Source organism: Anopheles aquasalis, chromosome 2 (genome assembly GCF_943734665.1).
Source record: "Anopheles aquasalis chromosome 2, idAnoAquaMG_Q_19, whole genome shotgun sequence".
NCBI classification, from domain to species: domain Eukaryota; kingdom Metazoa; phylum Arthropoda; class Insecta; order Diptera; family Culicidae; genus Anopheles; species Anopheles aquasalis.
Window position 1 is genome coordinate 18139852 of NC_064877.1, and position 24367 is coordinate 18164218.

Genomic DNA, 24367 nt, shown 5'->3' on the forward strand with positions numbered 1-24367 from the left:
TTTACGGACCGGAAGATGGGGGCTGCACACACATTGGCGTGGTCCAACCAGGAAGTGGATCGGGAAGTGGACCCTGACTTTAAGTTGATTGGGAACGAAGGTTCGAGCAAAAATTCACGGCGCCAGCCCTGGTCTGCCCATGAGCGATTGATAGTGATGGGCCTGGGGCTCGGCTAGCTGTGTCCGAGTCCGGGTCCGGTCCGGTCCGGTATAGGCGGTGTTCCAATCAACTGTTGCAGCAGTTGTAGCGCCTTGCTGGCCTTCTTGCGTGACTTGCCGGCTATACGCGCATAGGCAATCGACCTTTCGGTCATTCGATGGTGCGCCGTTGCGGGAGCGCCTCTGCGGAGGTTTGCCAACGACGAGGAGAGGCCTCCAGAGCGGAGGGGCTTCCAGAGCTACGTGCTCCGGCACACGTTATCGATCGCAATGCTGCAACCGGCTGGTGGTAGATACACACCAGTTGCCCCACGATAAACAAGTTTTCTCTCCCTCTCTCTCTCTCTCTCTCTTCTTCTGGGACCTTTCGAGGTTATGGATTCGACTTCGAGGACCATTTATTGAGCCTTTTGGGTTGTGTTTGTCCATTTTGATTCGATCGACGAAAAGTGACATTCTATTTGCACACGCGTGACGCACGGTTACGATCCGCGTATCTCCCGGTGTTAGAAAGCGAAAGCAGCAGACTGGGAGCAGTTGGGGACGGGGGATCGCGCCTGTTGCGCCATTAGCAGCCGCATGATGACTTCTGGTCGTTCGGGGAGAGTGGAACTCGATCCAGACCTTAACGATGTGTCCTCCAATTATTCTCTCCTAAGTTCAGTTCCTCCTCTTGCAGTTGGATGTTTTGCTAAAATATAGGTTAGCTGCCCTCAGTCGCGCCTAAACGGTCCGCTTAACCGGCTGCTTAAACACCCCTTGACCACCCAAGGGACCGGTCTGCTGCGGGATGTGGTTAGTCTCCGGAACAGCGTCTCATCCTGCGTAGACCTGCTGCTGCTGCTGCTGCTGCTGCTTCGTGCAAGGTGCAAGAAGTAGCACCTCCTCCCTACCGCACACCAGCGCAGACCAATGTTTCCTCATTTACCATCAATTCACACATCCGAGCACTTCGGAAGCAGCACCGACACACCATCAGGCGATCGTCCGCGTCCGCGTGCTATCACTATCGGTAGTTCCGAGCCCGAGCTCGAGCCCGAGCCCGAGCCCTCACACCGCACTGCACCGTGGGCATGTGTCAGAAAGTGAAAATGCCTACCGGAAAGTGAAATGGTGGCTGGCTCGCTAGACAACGCGGTAGTGTACAATCGACGACTACGACGACGACGACGACGTCTGCAATCGTCCATGACGAGGATGGTTGGTGCGTGTGCCGATAGCCATTCCTCTCGCCCCCTCACCCAAATTCCAGCCGGAACCAGCGACGGAAAGGCGATCGTCAAATCGTATCTGTGTGCGCGGACGGAGATGCGACTGGACTGTGCGTGTTCCAGCGAGCTAGCTCGATAGGTAGCTAGCTAGTAGACTGGAGGGCTTTTCACTTTCATTCGGCAAACGCACCACAGAAGATGAAGAATGAATGGTCACCGTGAGTTGATGGCTTGTTCCGTTCGTAATGGTCCGGATTGACAAGCCAACGACAGCCACTTGGTTCGATGGATCGCTGCCGAGCATCGACTGAAAGATGCATTTATGGTACTGGTCTCGGGTGATATCCAAGGAGTGTTTGGTCGTTTGGTGATAATCGTACTCGACCACCGTAACAACTTTCTTGCATCCTCTTTTTGACAGTTCTCAGTGAAATGATATGAAAAAAAAACGACTCTAAGCTCAGTGCAGGAGTCTCGTGGATACAAAGAGACTGATTGCAGCAACTTTCGCCCGAACTCCGAGGATCCTGTGCCCCGGCAGCGCACTGACACGCCACACAATGTCGTCGGAGCGCGGAGTAACACGTGTGCATTATTTATGATGCCCGCACCGCACAGGCAAGCGACACGAGTCATCTATTTTTTGGTCATCGAAATCGGACAATGGCCTGCAGCCAGCCCGGACAGGGGGTTTTACCGTTTTACAACCAACAAATATCTTGTGTGCGCCATTCCACCAGCACTTTGTAATTGAAAACGTTAACATGCGGCTGCACGCAACCTCGCGGCGCAGTTTGCTGGGCTTTCACCGCTTTGCGCCTTCAACCTTTGTTTGGTTGGTCGGCTCGTTTTTCGGGCCGGGAAGGGAAAACTTGACAAGGAGCTAGTGGAAAACTAAGCTACACGCCCCCGCCTCGAAACACTCGATTTCAGTTCGCTTGCGAGGACGATGTTGTTGTTGTTGTGTTGTTCGCATTCGCAACAAATGCGTGTTTGTTTGCTGATGACGAAGTGCGTGGCCGCCAGGTGCGTAACACACAACCCCCCGTCAGAGAGAGAGCAATAAAAACGCTCCGATCGCTTGATGACTGCAATCCTAGGAGCGTACACTCGTTACCACATCGCACGCTGGCTTATCAGACGCATGTTGAAGAGTCTAGTCGCAATCTTTGCTGCTGCTGTAACGTCATCTTTTGGGATGCGAATGAATTTTTTAAAGTAAAGCGAAGTCGATGTTCAATTAATCAATATTCAATCATTCAATTGATTAGCAACACAGCATGCTGCGTTAATGTTGACCCAGTCTCGCTCGCTCGATCGCCGATATCGTTCTACTGAACAGCGTCTTCCCCGGGAGTGCTCCAGTGAAGAGAAGTGGTCCATGGCGTTCGAAATCGATAATTAAGATCTCGGAACCGGAACTTGGGTCAAGCTACAGCGAGCCAGCATTTCCTCTTTATTTATGTTAATTGTTTAAGTGTGAACTGCTGCGTATTATCAGTGGGCCAATCCATTCCAACAGTGCCCTATGGACTGGAGTCGGTCCGAATCGGAAGTATGCCGGCAATCGCACCGCACGGATCGCACTCCGGTTACGAAACGCCCTACTGTGCCTTCCGTGGGCCAACGATTAGATGTAATCTCCTCTCCTCGGTAAACGCTACACAACGACTACTCGCCGGCAATGGCGCTGATAACGTTCGAGCTTCGGCTTCGACTTCGGTGGCGCTAATTCTATTTCCATCGAGTGAGCTGTGCATCCTATATTTGCGATCCAATATAATAGTCACTTTCTCTGTAATGATCGTCGATCGTGCTTGTCTGTTCGTTGATCGTGGAAGGGAAGGGAGCGATGAGATCGTGCTGGCTGATATCGATGCCGGGTGTTGAGTTTAGTGATTCCGCGTGCAGCACTAAAGGTATGCCAGCGATAGGGTAGTAAACGGTTCGTTCGTCAGTTCCGGTAACACTACGTACGAGGTGGTGTTACGGAATGTTCGAGAGCAGTACGCACCTCGGCAAAAGGACTCGATGACGGTGGTGGTCGTAGTATGGATATTTCATTCGATTGTTGGACCAACTATGATTCGATGTGTTCGAATGTGATCGTTTGAAGGAACGTTTACATTCGTCGTTGAGCCAGTGTTGGTGTCGTTTTCCTGATTTTGTCCTGCGTAAATCGCACTTTTTGCGCCATTTTTAACTGTAGGAAAATCCAAATAGGTAACATGTTGTACCATGTTGTACACACAGATTAATACTTCTTGTGTTTAGGTAATTTTAAATAGATGTCTTTTCGAGCAAAACTGTGATGGTTTTGCTGCTTACCTGCATCGTTGTTCTGTTTGTTGTGTTTTGCTAGCCAGTTCGTTTGAATTGGCAACACAAGCTGCTGACAAATGTTGCAACTTAGGCATTTCGCACTGCATTGAATTAAGCGACTATGACGTGCACGATCAATAAAGGTGTTATTAGCTGGATTGAAGACATCCTACAAAGTAAATTATCAGTTTCTTCTTAAAGAAAATCTTTGTTTTTCATAAATCTTGAGCAAAAATATTATAAAAATCTATTTGATGTAAACATCTGGATACAACTTAGATAGCGAATATTATTCCGGGCTTATCCGGTGCAAAATAACATGTAAAACTACTATAAGTTGTTATGTAAATTTAATTGAAATTACTATCCAGTAACTTTAGGCCACACGAACAATAGCGGCACTTTCCATCGAATTCTCCATATACTTTTGCAAATTCGAATGTAATGCTGTGAGCCGAAAAAAGCGAACATGTTAATGACGTTCCCGTAGCCAAAATTGAGATATTGTAAGCCGTATTTCCGTCGATCGCTAGCCGAAGCTCACACCAAACCAAACCTAACAATGCTTGATGAAGGGATGATCACACGACCTCCCAAACCGTGCTTCAATTATGGTTCCACCGCCGCCACCCTACCTTGCTGCATCCGTGATCCACGGTTCGATTGTCCGATCGGACCGAAGAGCAGCATCGTGTAACGCCTTGCATGATGATGCATGATGTGCGCACGTCTATAATGATATAGGGCCCCTATCCACGAGAGCCTGGCAAGATAAAGCCATCAAACGCAGACTCACTCCATGACGCCCCTGCTGCAGACAGCTGCCGATCGAGCCACTACCTACTTCCGATCCGAAAATCCGGATGGAAACTCGTCTATGTGCGCGCGGGCGCGATCAAGCGATCCATCATCGGCAATTAGACATTGTTAGCGGTGGCGGTGCGTGCGTACCTTGCGTAACGCCGCGTGTACCGAGAGCAGTTCACAGGCCAAAGACAGTGCTTGTCGATGATGATGATGAAAAAGTGCAACAGCAGCAGCGCAGCTTTGGCAAAACGGAACTGCGAATCGAACCTGGCGTTCTTTCTCTTTTCGGTCACTTCCGCATCCGGAGCGAGACCCTCGAACAGCGTGCTCTCCGGCTCCACGACGAGTCTCTATCAAAAGCACGATTGCAAAGCTTTTTACTGCCCATCCGGACCACTCGTTTTCCGGCGCGCTCCGTAATTGCTTTATATTGATTGATGATGATTTAACGATGGCATCCTCATGATGGCATGAGGAGACGTTGCGATGCAGGAGGAAAGCAAGGAGGTGTAGCATCCTCTTTGGCATGTTAGCAGTGCTGCGGCGATAACTGATTACACACTGGTGTCCCGCGGACTGGCCATCCAGTCGCGAATGACCCACTCACTCGAGATTTCCAATTGCTGCTGCTGCTGCTGCTCTCTCCGTCCATCTGGTACCACCTCAAATCAACGGTCGCCGGGCACACACTCTCCTCGACCAACCGAACCGTGGCGACGGTAAATTTGGACGAAATTTCACCCCGAAAAAAAAATCCGGGGCCACGGGGGTTTGTGAGCACTAACCCACCCATTTTCTGAATAATTACATCTTCACCGAAGGGGCCACCAAAAAAAAGAAGGTGGCCGAACTGGTCGGTGAAATGGCGATTCACTGTGATCGAGCGCAGATGATAAGGTGATGCGCGCATTCGCGCTTGCTACTCATTGCGAAACTGGGCCTCTTGCAGGCAGACATCACTCTGCATCACTGTTGCCACGGATGTGCTGCTGTTGTTGTTGCAGCAGCATTCATTTATGACACCCGACCCACTCCTTGCGACTCCGGATAATGGAACTTTAAAATGGGATGAACTCTCTATCTTCTTTCCGATCGATCCCAGGGAAAAACCAAGATTTTGTGGCGTGCCCGCAGGATGATACCCCGAAGATGGGGCTGGCGATACGCAACAATAAAAAAAAGTTGAAAAGAATAATATAATTCGGTCAGCAATTATGTATGAAAGATCATAATTATGCACGCGGCAGCGCTCCCTGTGGTGTGGCCTCTCCAACGAATCTGAATTGCAGACCGAATGACTTTCAAAGCCGTTCAGGAAGTGCTAGCGCGTCATGGCGTCATGGCCCAGCAATCCTTCGCCACTATGCAAATCGGACACGGGTAAAGCACGCCCGGTGCTGCACTCGTTGGCTGCATTTCCGGCAGTTGGCGCCAACGCGAACGGAATTTGCCGTAATTAGCTTCCCCTGTTTGGGAGCTCACCAGAGCGGGATTGGTGGTGGCGGTGGGGATGGCATGTCCGCTACGGAGATTTTACTTTCATTCAAGTTCAAGGGAGGGCCGGCCGTTGGGCCCAGGGTTTCGCTTTTCATGTTTACCTTTCCCTGCCTGCGCCACGCGCACGGTGTTCCCTCCGTTCGAAGCTTCTGCAATCGCGAAAGAGGGTGCACCGGAGCGAGGCGGCGCGATCGTAATTAGGTGCGGGAATGGAATGGAGTGCTAACCAACCGGAGGTAGCGGCATGGTGGCCGCAAAATGGCAGCAGCAGCAACAGCAGCACGAGAAGGAGTTTCATTCTTCAATTCCTTGTCACGGTGCCCATTGTGACCGTTCAATCGGCATCCGCAGTCCTCACTCACATCATTTATGCTTTCTTCGAAGGGCACTTGGAGCACAGCCCTTGGAGCGCTCTGTCGCTGTACGCTGCGAGCACTACTAGCCCCGCTGTACCGTCTGACCTAGACATCGATCGATGCCACCGTTTGTGCCAGGGCTTTTCACACGATGGGCACGGATTCGAGCAACAGATCGAGAGGCCCCCGGTGCTGGCCAATCCCGAAATGCGGTCAATGTTTATGCACCGCCAGTGTGGGAAGGTCCCGCGCGTCGGAAGCCGATTCGATTCGATGCAACCAACGGTCCGGGGCTGGGAGTGGGCGCCACCGGCCATAATCGGTTTGATTCGCTCCTCATCATCATTCATCACCAACGGATCGGATCGGATCGGATCGTCATCGGCAACATCAGTGCCGCCAGCCAGCGAGAGGGAGAGAGGAGGGGAAAGGGGTATCATAGCCGCGAGCCACATGAGCTCAATTAGCGGCTCAATTTCGATTCAATGCGCCACAAGTGCTTTGTGGCTTTCGATGTTGGTAGCGCCAACATAGTTTTCTCACGTTTTGCGATGCGATGTTGCTTTTGTGGTGTACCACCGCCATCACCTGCGGCACCGACACAATTAGCATCATCTTCTGTTGTTTTCTCGCCCGGGCAGCAAGCAAAATGTTGTATCAGAGTGTCCGATGGATCGACGATGAACGCGATGCGCGGCATTACTTCTTTTCACCAAGTTGGCTGCATTTTATGGACTCAATTAAGGGCAAAGCGCGCTTGGATTGATGTCAAACCGTTTGCACCGCGGTATGATTGGTGGCTTTCAAAGTGATGCGCCCGCTGATCAAGACATTAAGACGACGGAGAAGCAGTCTCGTGAGCACGTTGGATGTTTTCATTTTAAGGCGGCACTGTCTCTCTGTTTTTTTTGTGACTGCGTCGTATGCTGTCACTCCTATCTGTCATTAATGATTATTTTTAAAGCGATAAGCAATTCCAATTATAATCAATTCGATCTACTGTCCGATACCGGCCTTCCAAAAAGACGTCCATGGAGTGTGACGATTCAGAATAACAACTCCTTAACATCGAGGCACAATCGCATCACCGGACTATCATTGTAACGCTCTAGATCACAATCGCAAATCGCGCCAACAGATGTAACGCAGCAGCTGCGTGGTTGTTGCGTAAGCAGCTGGCGATGCAGCCGACAGAGAGAAAGAGAGCCCATTATGTGCTGCATGCGCGCACCCACTACCCACGTCATCGGTCGCATCATCATCATCGTTGCTACTTCTTATCCTGCCCTGTGGTTAGATTTGATCGCCCACCGTCCATCGTCCAGCGCTTCACGCCATCGCCATCGGTTATCGGTAGGCCGAGAAGAAAGGTTTTTATCACCACAATCACCACCATGTTTGATTGTTATGCGCGTTCGCGTTTGCCGATGCTTTCCAATGCTTCACTTTCTCGATGATGCAGGAGGATCACTGACCAGTGACGCTGGTATGATTTATGATGCAACCGTGCGGTCCGGAGGATCGAATAATCCTTCACTAGGGAGGAAGAGGTTTCACATCCTCACTCTCTAAAGCGATCTCGAACATCTGTTGTGGCGATTGTTTGCCAAAAAAAAACCCGCTAAAAGCCCTCTCTTGTTTGTTTGAACGAGGCTCATCTCGCGAAAATTGGGCGCCAATCAATCAACGAGAGCTCGTAAGATGGCCGCAATGTCCGGCGTGTGCTGGTGCGCTTACTTAGCAGCCGGCGTGCGGGGTTAATGATGCAATGTAACTGGATACACTGGAACTGGTTCACACGCCATCTTGCTGGAGCAAGCACGGTAATGAACGCAACACATTGAATCGAGTAGAGTGGCGGGCGAAGTCGTTGGCCGGATCAGAAGGAAATGCAAAACCGGGACAAAGTGTTGTCGTTTCCCAGCTGCGTTGGATCCGATTTCAGCACCCCGCGAGTGGTGGCCACTCTGGTGGTGTTGCGCAAAATCGGGCTAAGATCGCTCTTAGGAAATCGCTGTAAGAAGTGGCAAGAAGTGGAACTTCCTTCCTTCCTTCCTTTCGATCCATTCCGGTCCGAACGCTGGTTGGTAGGTGTGCCTCAACCTCCATTAACGTAATAGAAGCTGTCGACGCCGGTTTGCGCCGGGTGCCTGCGGTCATCGACAAGTCGATCGATCGTTAACGCTGCTGGCCAAACATCCGTAAATGCCTGCACTTACGGTTGCAGCAGTGTACCGTGTAAGGCCACCAGTCGTTGACAGGAAATTGGATTCCTTCCTCTAGTGTCGCCACCACCACCATCACCGAGTAAGCACACGGCAGAGTTTGAATTACGGAGTCGGTTAAGCGCATGTCGCGCGGTCAAGTATGCGGCAACATCGTGAGGTGAGTTGATCGAGCGACCGGCTGCCCTCCTCAGCAACGCAATGTAAGCTGAGCGGAGCGTTCAAGGTTAGGGCTTGTTGCACTTGCGGGGTTGCACGGTTGATGGTGACAAGTGTTTCGACAGCGCGTGCTCGCGATGGGATCAGATCAGCGAGCTGGAGAAATCATAATCTTCACACACGGACACGTCCAGCAGCGGTAACGATGGTGGTGACACTGAGGCACACCATGGAATGCGAGAGGAGATTTGTGGATGCCCTTGAAGATTCGTTAGGCACTCCCCGGGGTCCTACTCGTTACCACCGGACCGGAGTGTCTGCTGGATGCTGTTGGTGTTGCTTGCTTGCTTGCACAAGATTAACGCGGAAAGACATTGATCATTCATTCGGGCGTGTCGTCGCGACAGACCGACGCGCCCAAAGAAAGCCGTCGGTCCGTCCGCGGGTGATCTTGAGGAGTGGCGATTGTGGTACGACGACCTTCGCGGTGCAATGCTAATGTACGGCAACAGCGGTTGCCTCTTGCAAAGCCCTCGAGGGTGTAACGTTCGGATGAGAGGAAAGTTTAGTTTTTTTTTGTCGTTCAGTTTTGACGATTACGAAAATGGCTATCGGCCGTTTGTTGGTTAAATAACATCAACCAAAGTCGCAACGGCGCGGCGCGTTAGCCTTCGGCTAACCTCGAACGGCAAAAATGGGATAAAGGAACGACCAGCCCGGTCACGAGTGCCGGCCGGTTTTTTGTTGCTTTTCGGGGGGGGGGAAAGCTCTACAGCAGATCGGTAGTGTTATGCAAGCCTTTTGTCCGGTTCCGATGGCTGATAGCGTCCAAGAAAGGTTTTACTATCCGGTTATTTGCCTAACAAGCATTGGCGGTGCGCCCTTACCGGATAAGGACTTTCTAGTAGCCGTCCCCCGGGAGAGGTTTTGAGAAAGTTTATCAATAATTTATTGATTTTTTTATTGCGGTAGTGTATCAAACCTAATCGGAGCTATCGATCGTGAGTTATGATGAGAACTGATCTCGTTTAATGGTCATCTGATTTCTTTCGATTATTTAACGTGTAATCGAGTTAAGTATTCTCGTTTCTATTCGCAGCATGCAGGACTTTCTGTGACGAGAAAGGAATTTTGGTTTCACGATCGTCAGAAAACTGAAGATCGCGGTTGCCACAGGGTCACCCTGTAGCTATAGAAGATTTTATAGCATTGCATACCTTCAGGGGTTTAAAATTAGTGGCAAAACCACCAAACCCTTGAGAACGAACTGTTGGATCGTTGGTGACTGACGCGTAAATTGGTAGAATTTTGTAAAAATAGGTAAAACGAAACAGAGATAAAAAGAAATCAGACTGTGACGAATTAAGTGGTGAAGTTAGTGCAACGTAAGTGATGATTTTGAATTGTTTGGTAGAGCAGTTCAGCAGTATTATACGATCAATGATCGTGTATTCCTCCGGGAAAGATTTGTAGAATTTTTAAAACCCTAATAGTTCTGCAGAGATGAACAAGCTGCACTTATCAACGTATTCACAACGTATTCATGCTTATCTTTCACGACAGTCAAAGAAGCAACTCTACGTGTATAACGGTTTTTGTGTGAACTTTATTAACAATTGCGCTGCGAATTCGTTACAAAAGTCCAGATCGTGGGTATAAGTGAACTAAAATGTACAACATAACGTATCGATCTACGTACTTAGCTTAGTCAGTCAGTTTCTGTTGATGTTATTTTCACACATTTCAAGCTGATCCGAACTACGCGACTACTGCCTTCTTCCTTATCCCTCCATTATCCCAAGGTACGCCTCAATTGATTCACCATAGATACCCACCATTCTTCTTCCTAATTATCCTACGGTAACAGTTCCTATTGGTATTTACAACAAGCAGGTTTGTGGCCGGCCAGCAACTCGAGCTGGTCGCACTCGATCACCGCCATCGACACCGCCATCGTTTGATTGAGCATTTGAATTTGGCATTAGACACAGGACTCACTCTCCGGTCCGGTGCGATGAGACTGACCACCAATCGCGAAACCCTCGCGACGACCTCTAGCTAGTAGGAATGGTTTCGTTCGCCGTGAAGGTAACGCTATCCACGGCCACGATCGTCTCATTGCCGGCACTTTGCTGCTGCTGCTGCGTCTCGTTACCGAACTGTTGACGCTTCCCTCGCCGGTAGTGGTTCTGCAGCCAGAGTTCCTTAATCAAATCAGCGCCCTTCTCACCGATCATGATAACCGGTGCATTGATGTTTCCGCTCGTGATGCGCGGCATGATACTGGCGTCGATGACCCGCAAACCCTTGACACCGTACACGCGCAGCTTCGGATCGACCACGGCCCAAGGATCATCCTGCGGTCCCATCTTGGCCGTCCCCGACATATGGTAGATCGTCATCGTGTACTGCCGGATCGCACAATCCCAGTACTCATCGGTAAACTCCGGTAAATGCCGACAGTTCGGTACCTGCTTGCTGTGAAACCGGGCCCCAAACCGTTTCATCGCTTGCGTCTCACCGAACGCGATGGCCGCCTTCACGCCCTCCCTCAGCACCCCCACGTCATCCGGATGCGTAAGATAGTTGTGGTACAGCAACGGATAGCGCAACGGATTCTTCGACTGTAACCGAATAAAACCGCGGCTCTTCGGACGCAACATCATCGGAAACACCCCGAACACGTCCTGGTTGTTGATCGAACTGAACATATCCTCGTAAAACTCGTCCTTCAGCCCGTGCGCCTTCCGCACCTGATCACCTCCATCCGACGGTGTCGAAGCGCTCGTCAACATGAACTCGATGTCGGGCCAATCATCCGACTGGTTGGCGTACTTGGTGCTGATAAATCCAACCGCCTCCAACCCGATACTGCTCGTCAACGGACCATCCTCGGTCACGGCGTACCGGAGAGCCGAGTTCAAGTTAACCAACCGGTTCATGATCACCGACACCGGCTGATCGATCCGGAACACGAGCCCACCGACGGCGATATGGTCCTGCAGATTCTGGCCAACACCGGGCGCATCATGGAACACCGGCACACCGACGCGCTCCAGGTTCTCCCGTGGTCCAATCCCGGACAGCATCAACAGATGGGGTGTTCCGATTGCACCAGCCGACAGGATGACCTCGCGGGTCGCAAACACTTGCTGCACTTTGCCGTTGCGGATAAACTCCACGCCAAGCGCCCGGCGTGTCTCCGGATCCAGTATGACGCGCGTCACGTGCGCAAACAAAGCTACGTGGAGGTTCTTCCGGTTGCGCACCGGCCGCAGGAAAGCTTTGGAGGAACTACACCGAGTACCACGTCTCATCGTGAACTGGAAGAAAGCGAAGCCAGTCTGCTGTTCACCGTTCACGTCCACAATGTCGTAGCCCATCTCTTCGCCCGCCTGCAGAAAGGAAACACCCAGCGGTGTCAGATACGGTGCGTCCTGGACTTGCAGCAAACCACCTAAAACACAGAGTTGAAGAAAACCGAAGATTAGTAATAAGATCGCGGGCACCTTCCAGCGCTACCATTTACCTGTTCCATGTTGCCGTTTGTTGCGCGCGAGGTAGGGATTCCGCTGGTCTTCCGATTTGCGGAAGTACGGCAGAACGTCCTCGTAGCCCCAGCCCGGGTTGCCCAGGGCGCGCCACACGTCAAAGTCACGCTTGTTGCCGCGGATGTACAGCATCGTGTTGAGTACACTCGATCCGCCCAGAACCTTTCCGCGTGTCCAACAGCACCGATTGTCCTTCATCGCCTGACAGGCCGTCTTCTGTGGCTGGGTTCTGGAAGTGAAAACGATCGAAACATGTTAGTCAAAGTGAATGTCAAAGCCGTATTGATAGGATAGGTTGAGCGTGAGCTGAAGGTGATGTGCTATGGTTTATTGTAAAGGTTTCGCGGGTTGCATCACGACGGAAATCATCCGCGTGATGCACCTTTCGAAAGTTATAATTTTTTTTTTAGGTGAGCGCGATGAGGCGTGATGGGCCTAGGTATCAAAACGGACCGACCGGTTTTCTGGCCTGCAAACGGGTTTTTGGGTTCGGTTGGGACTGAAATGCAAAATCGAACAACAGATGGTCGATTTGTTGTTTCGCGTTATGAACGTGAGTCAGTGATTTGTGTGCTCGCCGTCAAGTCATCTTGTAGCGCATCATTGTCTATCCAAGGATAGCGACTGACACTTACAAACCAATCCAATCAAATCTACGTTCCTTCTTCACATGTAACATGATTAATGGAGTTTAGTTTTAGAAACGTTTCTTTTTTTAACGGAATGCTGAACGATGATCATATTTGAATTGCAAATCAGCTATCATATCTCGACCTTTTTAGTAGATCCTTCGATTAAATAGACAGGCAACATAATTCCTGCGCTAGCATCGAAGGTTCTTTATCGATCAGCTTTCATATTTCGATCTTTTACAAGATCTTCGAAGGTCCTTTTACCAGCGATCGAAGGTTCATTATCGAGTTAAGTCAATCATAAATAATACTTTGTCAAAAACCGAAATGCCGGAGGCGAGGTTGACTGCAAATCCATCGCCACCCTGGGGCATACCTTTAAAAAGACATTCCGTGATTTGCACATTTTCACCAATTTGTCATCCAGACACCGAGCATACCGGTGGTGGCGTGGTGCTCACTGGGTCACTGGCGGGCGCGCGCCCGCACCAAGCGTCATTGTGTCCAGCGAACATTACACTACACAACACGACATTGTTGGGAGGATACCCGAAGACATTTGGTTTGGTCGGTCACCCCTTACGGCACATATTTACCGATACCAACGTAAACCAGCCTGCCTCCCCTCGTCGGCCAGGCGGTGGTTGCATGCTGCTGTTAACACCTGTTTTGCCGGTTTTCGTGTCGGGTTCGAGCTGTGGAAGATCCGAAACAGAGACATCGATGATCGAACGGAGTTGATCGGCAAGGTCAGCTACGGCACTTCATATGTCAAGACGCGGCAAGGGAAGACGGTGCGGTGTACGGTTTGTTTGTGCGGATCGGGGTGTGAAGATGATGGTGCTGTGTGGTCTGGTCCAGTGGTTCCACGTTTTGGTTTCTGTGTGTTGATTTGTAATTCCGACGAAAGTGCTCCCGAATTGAGATGGAACATTTGCCCAACACTCTCTGTGCACGTGTGCCCTCTGCCCGGTTCCAGGTTGCCCTTGTCCCGCCGGTGCCTTTTAGCCGTTCCACAAAATTGAATTCCACCATTAGCGGCAGCCTCAAGGGTGGCCGCATTGCAGTAGCACATGACTGAGCGCGTGTGGAAGTGTCGGTCGGCGTAGGTAATTATGGCCAAGACGACCGGGCTGCATCTGCCGTCGAAAAACCGGCACCCGAAAATGCTGCCAGTGAAGGTGGTGTTCGTCGCCAACCGCTGCCGCTGCTACTTATGACTGCGAGATCGAGGTTACTACGGTGGTTCCGAACTGATGCGTGCGATCGGTACGTCACGTACGCACTGGCTGGCAACCTTGGCTACTTGATGACCAAGACCAACTCGCACTCGTAATCGGTGCACAAAACTGAAGGAGCGCACTCTCCGGTCGGCGAGTTGCAGGTGATTACCAAATGCTCGTCGGCCCGCCCGGTCTCTCTCTCTCTCTCGAATCAATTGCCTTTCGATCGCTACTGATCGTTAATCACTTTACTTGTGTGCCAACGCACATAATTGTTCGATTGTTAACGTGCGCGTCTGGGCGATCGTTAGCAAACATATGTTCACTACAATCCCATCGGATAGCTGGTCTGTTGGTCAGTGGTCAGTTATCTGTTGTTTTTATCAACCCACCACCCCCGGGGGGGCAGGACTCGCTCTCAGCTGTCAAAGGTTAGGCGTATCTTTCTGCCATCTATGCGAGGTGTCTCGAGCTGTCATCATGGGGCCCGGGGGAGGTGGTGTGGAACTAATTCATAATTTTTGCTTCTTCCATTTGGTGCTTTTTGCCTGCCTGTCCTCTCGCTAATGGAAGTGCACGCTCGCTGGTTGGCTTCCTTTAGCTTCGGTACCATGCCACACGACCTTGTACTCCTTTTTGTACCCCCCCCCCCCCCCCCCCCCCGAGATCCGGCTCCGGTGCAGCAGAGAGCAACGGTTAATGGCCAGACGAGCAATCGCCGTGTTGTGCCGCTGCTGCTAATGATGCTGCTGCTGCACCATCAAACCGAGCAAGCAGGAACCAATCGACACATTACACGCTCGACTAAGCACAGACGGGGAGGAAAATCGTGGAAAGAAGTAGGAAAACCAGACACCAACGTGCCGACACTTCTCACGGCTCACGGATGGGTGTGGTACCTAACGCGGAATGTCTTGCCGGCGGTCTGGCTGCAGAGCGAAGGTCAATTTTGGAATTGATTTTCGATTCACACCTCCGACTGCACCCCGCTGTTGGGCGGTAAGTTTGTGTTAAAAAATCAATAACTAATCGAGCTTGTCAAAGGTGTCACCGTGGAGCCGCTTTTCATCGCTCGAATGCCTCACGGTTGCACTTTGAACAGCCGCTCATTTGCACAAGAATTTGTCACATCCAACGGGAGGATTCGTGTGAGAACTACTCCATGCGAGTGGTAAAAACTAACCGGAAACTGATTTCACCGCGTTTTTGTGTGCTCAGCGTCTGCATTTCCCTATCGCGTTGGCCTTCAAATGCAACCATTATGCATAATGCCTTTGTGCATTGCGACCCGTCCGCATTGCAATCCACATTCCCATCGTTAGCCGGGAAGCTTCGTGTACACATAACTCCCACCGAACAGTTAGAGAGAGGTACGCGTCATGGTCTGACTTACACTTTCGTTACCTCGAACTGCAACCTAACGAGCCCTCGAGCTGTTGCTGGGCTGTGCAGGCGAATGCAAGTGCGATTACGTTAACCGACGACGACGCCTGCGCTTCGATTTCACTGAAAGGTTGAGCTGAAGGTTTAGGCATTCTACTAGCGCATCACCCGCAAGAGCCTTATGCAACTGGCGGCACTGGCGGTAACAAGCGACATGTTCCTAGGAGAGGGAAAGTCAGTCCAACTTGACTGGCTTGGTACAAAGGCACGCCAGAAGCACGGTTTCTGCAACGGATCGTTGGTCGTTCCACGGTGGAGGCTCCATGCAAATCGCCGTAGCCGCTATCTGCGAGCTTATCTATCGGATCCCATTCTTATTGTCGCCGACTGGCGGAGAGCGGTGCTACAATCACCTGGAACGCTAGTTGCTGGATCACTAATTTGGGAGAAAATAGAAGGAGCTCCAATTTGCGTCGCCGCCTCATTGTGTAGAGCCCTAATCAGAGGATTTTATGGTCGATACCTCACGGTATAGATTCACGCCCCGATTTTTGGAATGCTCGGTCTGCATAACCTCACTGGCCACGGGTTGATGATGAACAGGTCTACCTAACTCTTGTTAGACTAGATAGCACGTGGCAGGCCTGCCCAAGGGCTCGTGTTGCTAGATTCCGTAAGACGCTCCGGACCGGCATGTAGTGGGTACAAGTTCGACCCATAAACCGGTTCTAACTCTGGGCGCGCGCGCACCAACTGTTGTGGAGGTAGGTCCGTAGCCCTCAATGGAAAAAAACCCTTGCATCACCCGATGATTGCCTTCTGTGGTGACGTGCCTGGACCCAGAATTCCGTGTTTAGTGTCCTGGCACCGGTGCAACAAGCCTCTGAAATGTTGCTGCCTCTTTTACGGCCGCGTATCGCGTACACCATAAGACGTTCAATAAACCGAAACCGATTACTCGCCGGAGGGCCATAAAGCAAAGCAGCGAAACGTTTGGTTGTAAAGTCAAGAAAGTTGGAATTTTGAAGACGATTGACCAATCTACTTGTGGAGCTCGAAACGCTTTATTGGAATACAAAAATTAAATAAAACCATCACGATTCGATGTACTCGTCTCCTCCAAAGGCGTTTTTTTTGTGTGCTACAGGTTGATGGCTAAGAGATGATGAGGTTCCAGTTTGTTTTTTGTGGTGTACCATCCCGCACGGACCTTCGAATTGGGGATTTGGCGCGATGGCCAGTGGCATTCCTTTCATGCCAACCGAAAACCGATCTTCTGCAGCTCGCTGCTCGCTGACAGATAATTAATGGGTTTACATTCTCCCGTTTGATGGCGGTGGATTGTTAATTTTGTCTTAATGCTTCGGACGAGAGGTGTTTTTAGGTTAGGGCAGTAGAACCTTGACCATCATTAATGCCCGAGGCACACCAAGACAATCCAAGGCAGCAATCCGGTAAGAGAGAAGGCCTTTCGGCCTCAATTATGTGGCTGTCCATCGTGATCAGGTAATCAAAGCAAATCTCTGTCTGACCGTAGAATTCACATATCCTAGCGAATCATTTCTTGTATTCCGGGAGAACGCATTGCAAACGTTCGGGGCGTTAAGGCAAAGTTCAAGTTCAACCGCGAGTACTTGTGCAAGCCTCCGGTCTTAACCGGCCCACTAACCCCGAAAAGCACTCGTCTAAATGTCTCTCTCTTTCTCTCTCTCCCGGCGAGGCTAGGACGTAACGATAAACTCCGTAACTAACGCCAGCGATCTCACAGTCCGAACTGAGCAGCTTTTCGGGGCCGGTCGCTTTACAGCTTCCGCAGTCGTTTATCTGCTTCTTCTTCTTCTTCTTAGTACCGTGAACTTGACATTGCGAGCACGATTTCGGGTTTTTGGTGGCTCCCGGGACGACTAGACGGCCGGATTACCGGAAGACATTTGCTCGCTCGTTCATCGCGAGGTCGCGACCAGGGGCGGCGAATAAACACTTCTACTTCCAAATTACTTTTCCTCCACAAGACTCCAAGTCCACAAGACCGCACCACACCATCTTGTCTGCAGAGGTGAGTGGTAGCGATGATGCCATAATGTGTTTCGGACCGACAGGTGAGATGTGGTCCCCTGCCTGAAAGGAGAAGGGTTTAATTACTCCCCATGGTTTTTAGCCCCGTGCCACCGGTGATAGGTCATCCGAGCCGTCTGGTTACGATCACGTGAATGAGGGAAGGTCTTTGGGCGGCGAGAAAGGTTGTGCCCCCGAGTACGCTTGGTCTGCGGCGTGTCCGTGACGTCTTGAAACCGGGGGTGCCTTATGCTTCCTGATTGTTGAAATTTTTGAGTTTATCTGCTATCCAATCCTGCATCTCTAGTAGCCAACCAGCAGCAGCACCACCTATGCGAGCAAACTGTTTGCCGTGCACGTTGTGTTGCTTCTTGTTTGTTGTTTTTTTTGATATTGATAAGCATCAGCTGGATTGAATTACATTGGCGTTTTACAATATTTGTCCGATGAAATTCCAAGTGGCTGATGAAAACAATGCTCTCGGTCACAACAAATCGCGCCTCCCTCACAGATTGTTGCCTCAACTTTCTACAGACAACCGCAACAGACCTACGCATCGATTGAATGGATCCGATTTACGAAGCAAACGGCCAGTTAGCTCACTACCAATGAAATACAAGGGTCTACGTGCACCCTTATGTAATCATTTATCGCCAGCTCAGTTACTGTGCGCTCCTCTTCAGATATCTTCGAGACGTTAAACATGCCCAGCAAACACCGGCGGCCCCACCGGTCCATTCCATTGCCCTCACGGTTGAGCATCAGCTGCAGTCGCGCTGTCGTGACTACAGCCTGATCATCTGCACTTCCATGAGAAGTGGAAGAAGCTGACAGTGCTAACGGAAATTCAGAGTACCGGCCGGTCGCACCCTGTGCTTAACTAGCGTAAAGTTTGGAAGTCGAAGTTCGTCAACCACGACAATCACATGCTAGCTTGGCCGGAGTAGCGGTAATAGGGGGCGCGCTGGACCCAGTATCGAAAGATGGAATCGCGTACCTTATCCCATCGCTCGACTCGAGTGGCTCTGGATGTGCGGTCGCCACAATCATTAAGTCGCGGTTGCTGCTACGAGGTGCAGACCCAAGTTCGTTGGGCCCGTGTGTCAGCAACGTGAAGCGACTGCTGTTCACCATCAGCAGCGCGATCAGTGCGCGTCATGGACGCGTGCCCGAGCACGCAGCAGGACCAGAAATATAAGCGGAGAGCAAAATGATTCTGTGCGGTGGTATGTAATCACCCGCGGAGCACGGAACTGTGCCACCGGTGTACCGTTGCCGCTGTCGTGAATGGCCACTTTCACTCACCTATTCGTCGACTTTTCAACTCGTAGCTTGGTACTGGTTGTGGTTGGTATCTTTATTTCATTTCTATTTAATTTTTGCTAAACTTTCAGCAGCTCACCAGAACAAACGACTTGCTACTAACGGAAACAGAGTCCCGGGAAGTATGGACGCCCATTGCTTTAAGTCCACGTGCCACTGCTGCCGGTGATGCATCGCTGGTGATGAGTCGGCGCTTTTTGAGCTGCAAAAGTCGGCGAAATGACCGTGATACTCCTTGTTCCACTCGATAATCGCGACAAGATGGTGATTCCGCATCACGGTCATGATGACGTCCATCACCGAGAAGGAGAGGCGCCCGGAGGTCGATTCCGTGTGCCAAACATCTCGACGTTGACCCCGAAGCGGCGCGCGCGCGCGCGCGAGCGAACAAACACAATCGGTCGCTGCCTAACGCGAACCGAACCGAACCGAACCGTGACTTGTCACTATTCATTTGAACTGATCTTCAGCTCAGCGGTGCTGAGCAATCGCTTCTCTTTACCCTTCGCCTTCAAATTCAATGCAGCGGGCTGGCACGGGGGGTGGCGGCTGCAGCGGGGTCTCTAGACGATGAAATCGGTAATCTCCCCCGGGGGTTGGCTACCGGAATGACCGCATCGGATGCTTGGAAACGAACAACTCGGAAAGGGAAATCGACAATCGATGGCGGCGATGCCGAAATGTGCCGGCACCTTCTCTGTGGTGGTGGAACGCGGATCTTAAGCGCAGCTGTGCTGGTCAGGTTAGCTCTCGCGCTGGGCCACCTCATTGCCATTGCAACTCGGTCCTCGGCCCACCCCTTTTTCGGCGTTTTTCGATCAGGCTCGTTCGCGTCGAAGGTCGCAAGCTGAACCTTTGCTCCGAAAACCGCTTCGCTCCTATTAATAAATCGTTTTCTGTATTGCCCTAATCGTCGATTTCGATTCATTAGCGCAGCTCACAACTCGAGGCTCCCTCTTGTCTTCGTCAATCTCAATCTCTCAAGAACAACGCACTCTTCTGATTGGAATGTGCATTATCACTCTGGTTTTCTGCTGGATTGATTGATGGTTTGTTTGATCGACCCATCGTTCGATCGTTCGAAGGAACCACGCAGCTAGAGTGAGTGCCATTTTCGCGCTCAATCCCGACTGGTGTACCGTTGCGCAGCATAATTATGATGCTGGCGCTCAGACTAAACCTTTTATTATGCTGCCACCCCTTTGCAGCCGATTACGGTCAAACGTTAAGAAACGTCGAACGTCGAAAATAAGGCCAACCTTCTCGGCACAGCTTGGCGCGCACAGCAACTCAAAGAACGAAACGCAAGAAGTCAGAGCGGCGGCCACCAGGTGTATGATCTGATCCGAAATCCGCGGTACGGTGCGAGTTGGTGGGAGATCCTATAAAAATCAATTAACTCGTTTCTTCCAACCTTTGGTGGGCTGGCGAAAAGGTTGCTGCTGCAATGCGTCGGTCCAGTCCTAAAAGCGTCGAACCGGTCCCTCATGATCGACTAACCTCATTCATGAGGAACATGGCAATCGACGATCTCCACGTGCGTCGTTCCGCCTTCCATCGAACCGGTTTTCAGTAGAAGTATCCTTTACAATGGACGCAGAATTCAAAATATGGCGCGAAATCTGCATAACCCAAAACAGGACTCATCATGTGTTTGTTTTTTTTTTTCTTTGGAGAAGAAATTTTGCGGGAATGATGAGAAACTAGCATAACCGTTAGCATGTTTACGACCCGAGGGGGGCTGCGATGCGCCGATTGTTACGCCCGTTTGTGCAATATTATGCAGATGAGTTATGATCGAGGGGAATCAAAAAGAAGAAGACCACGAAGAGCATCCTCTCGGTGAAAAAAACGATGTTCTCTGTCGTTTGCACATCTTCCACGAATGCTAAAAGACGCCAATAGTTGAACTGTGTAATGGTGAATGCCAATCACATGCCCATTCCCTTGGCTAGGCACCGATTATACCGATTTTGAAGGTGTCAAGGCTGACATGACGCCTTTCGGTCACGCGGATCACGCTTTGTGTTTCAAAATGCTGAACAGGCTGGTGGCCCGCTTTGGTCCTTGATTAAAATTCGGGATCCGACTCCGATTCCGGCAAATTAATGCGACTGCGCGGAGCTTACGCATTACCGTATTCATATTCGGGGATATCGCTGGCCGCGGTCCGCCTGGGTTATACAATATTGGCCGAGTCGTCGGTTGGCCACCGTTAGTCAGGTTACGTCCGTGATCCGTGTTGTGGATATGGTACCCAACTTTCTCATGAATTGAGTTCAATCCTCGTGATCCACGACCACAATCGTTGTTTACCAAGCTCTTTATCGTGACCAATCGTGCCGACCTTCGTATGCAAGCGGAGATCAATTCGAATCTCCCAGTAAAAGGGCCCATCGATAATAGGTTGCCTTTGAATTTCCCCAAGGTCGCTTGTGCCGCGCTACACCACTTGGCACGTCGTCGTCGAACCCCCCAAAAAAAGACGCTGCCTCACTTAGCACTTTCCAAAGTCGATCCCCGAAAACACCTAAGCGAGCTGACCAAGATGTTGTCTCTCCAACGAGGGAGGTGGGCTCACGATTGCCCGCAGCAGTTGACTTCTCGATAATCAATTGGACGAGACATACTTTTTTTTGTGTAGTATTATGATGCCTCAGGGACAGTGGCAAGGTTCCATTCCTTCGCGACAGACCATTACAACGAACTATCTCCATGTGGTCTGAAAACACACATACCGGATCGTTCGGCCTACAAAACGAAGGACAGACCATCGTAGCGAGTGCAACGCCGGCCCACGGAGTGCAGCGAAGTGCAACGCCGGACCACCGCAGCATTGCGCCACATCTGAGCTGTTGCACGCTGCAACGCGTGCAGAAACCAGATGTCGTTTAACGACTTTCCGAAATCGCAGAACTCGCACCACGAGAATGGCATTCCTGACAAGGCTTTCGCGATAGGCAAAATGGTGGCACCACAGGACTATGGTGCAATCACTCCAATCCCTCCCAACTCGACATTCAGTTGTCCTCCGAAATGACGCGGTCGACACTTACCTGTACTTCCAATCCAGCTTGCTCTTGTGCAGATAGAGCGATAGAATGGGCACGTCGGAGATCTCGGTTTCGTGGCCGCCCGCCTCCAGCAGCAGCACCTTCCAGTTGCCGATCTCGGAGAGGCGCGACGCAACGACGGCCCCGGCTGAACCGGCCCCGACCACAATAAAATCATACTCCCGGTCCACCTCCGGCACATTGAACGGACGGTTCTCCGGATCGAACAGATCGTAGTTGTAGTACGCGAGTGACGCGATCAGAATCGGTACGATGGCCAACTTGCCCACACCGACGACGGCCGACGCTGCGCTAATTGCGGCACCAACCGCGGCCGTCAGCGAGGCAGCTGCCGGTGTCGCGTTCAGTGCTGCACCGGCCAACAGTGGCACCAGTTTCGCGAACGAAACTGCCATCGTGTCTCGAGATTATTCTAAATTTTCTGTCGCGGTCACTTAAAAGTCACAGTTTGATCCACTGATCGGTGGACCCTTGAGCGAAAACACTCTCTCGATCGCGTTTTGCCGGTTGGCGGAATTGATCGCGCTGGATCGCGCGCGAACACTCCCGCGGGGGGTGCGGCCAACACAAAAGCACACACCGGCACACGGACTCGGTGGCCCCGTTGCACCACTTTCACCGAATTATTTTCACCAATCCACCACGTACATGGGTGTCGTTCGCGTGATCATCTGTTGTTTTTCTGCTGCTGCTGCTGTTGTGGTTGTTGTTATTGTTGGGCTCTGATGATGCGGATTTTCCTACCCCCTTTTCACTCACAATTCACTTGATTGCCGTCGCGCAAACGGGCACACGGACACACGGTACCAACCGACGAGTCGTTGGACGGCGCGCTACGCAAAGTACTCCGATCGTCCGGATGTCGTGGCGCATGTCTCGCACCTAGAAGGACAAGCACCGAAGCACCATCAAGCTCCGCGTTGGAAGAAGCCTCCTGTGAGTGATCGCAACACTCGTCCAGATCGCGAGATTCCGAAACTCCGATCGACCGATCGCTCCGGCCGACGAAACAACACTGATCGAACCAGCACGAACCCGCACGTGGATTATGCAATTTTGGTGTTGCTGCTGCTGGTGCTGCCGCTGGTGCGTGCCGATCGTCGTTCGCTCGGTTTGTGTTTCGCTTGTCTCGCCTTCCTCCCTTCTGCTCTTCGTTCCAGCGGTGCGGTGCGGTGCGGTGCTTTGTGGTGGCCGATTCGCGCTGTTGGTTTGAGATCCGTTGGTGCACCGTTATCGAGAAAGGGGGAGTGGGGTTCGGTTTGGCGCTGCAGCGTTTTACAAACACACGCAGACGAGGTGCCGGCAGCGGATCAGAACGAAGTCACGAGTGAGCCTCCCATCGCCGCTTACTCACCTTCATCGTCTGCAACTGACTACACGCCGGAAGGCATCTCGGCAAACAGAGCAAGCGAGGATCGGAGATCGGAGTTTATCGTTGCTGCAGTCGACGATGACGACAAAGCCTTGCAGTGATCGTCATCTCGGTGTGGTGGTGTTGGCGGAATTATGTTTACTTTGTTGTGTCCGCGGTTGTGGTTTGGGACACAGTTGTGAGTGTCACCCGGGGAGAATGCAGCGGAATAGACAATCGAGTGGAAGGCGATGGCGTCTTACTCCGCTGCGATCAAATGCGAACGCCGTTGGGCGCCAAAATTCCAATCCGATCTTGTTTTTTTTTCGGGTTTTATTTTGATTCTTTTTCTTCTATTTTTTCTTCCTCGCCACAAATTAGTCCAGCCATTGTGCCTAAAAGGTGTTTTAATTGGATTTCGGAGATTTGATTGGTGGCGGAAAATGACTAATCAACGTTTTTGGCGCACCGCCGCTGGCAAGGTTGGCAGGCTGACCCAGGTGAGAACACCTGTGTGTTGATGGGGTTGGCTCTGGCTTGAAGAATGTCTCCGAAGTGCAGGTGCTCCTAGAGGCCACCAGGAATGAGTGAAGGGGAATGGGAAATTGAAATCTATTTCATCGTAGCGCCGTATGCCCGCGCTCGTGCTATTTCCTGTAGCGTTGCGTCTTTGCGTCAGAGAATTTAGGCGAGACTGTTGAGAAATGCTGAGAGAATTTATTATTCAAATGATTAAAATTGTTCGTGAATTCCCTTATGCAATAAGCTCCTGATAAGGTTTTGTGATTGGAGTTTGGGGATTGTTTTCTCGCTAAGGCGTTCCTTAATTATATCACGGGCTTCAAGATGGAATACACCGTACGATATTGTTCGTTTTCTTTAGTGATGGATCTATAAAAAAAACTCTGAAATCCGATTAATTTCGAAAACTATAATAAAATAGTATACTAGTTTTTTCGACGCTTAACTGCGTCGAGTTTCGTCTAAAAATCTCATCTAAAATCATGTGGAACGAGTAACATAGGTCGGCGAGCACATA

At 51.1% G+C, this 24367-nt stretch overlaps 2 protein-coding genes across 4 annotated transcripts in view; one reads left to right on the plus strand and one right to left on the minus strand.

Annotated features, from left to right (window-relative positions):
• The window catches only part of LOC126569443 (flotillin-2), a 136882-nt gene that overhangs the window by 72908 nt on the left and 39607 nt on the right, over positions 1–24367 (plus strand). The window lies entirely within an intron of this gene.
• Positions 10347–22372, minus strand: LOC126569432 (glucose dehydrogenase [FAD, quinone]). Its single transcript, XM_050226509.1, has 3 exons — positions 21960–22372; positions 12266–12516; positions 10347–12193 (listed from the first exon to the last, which is right to left on the minus strand). The coding sequence occupies exons 1-3, from the start codon at positions 22370–22372 to the stop codon at positions 10791–10793; spliced, it is 2067 nt and encodes a 688-aa protein (XP_050082466.1). The 3' UTR covers positions 10347–10790.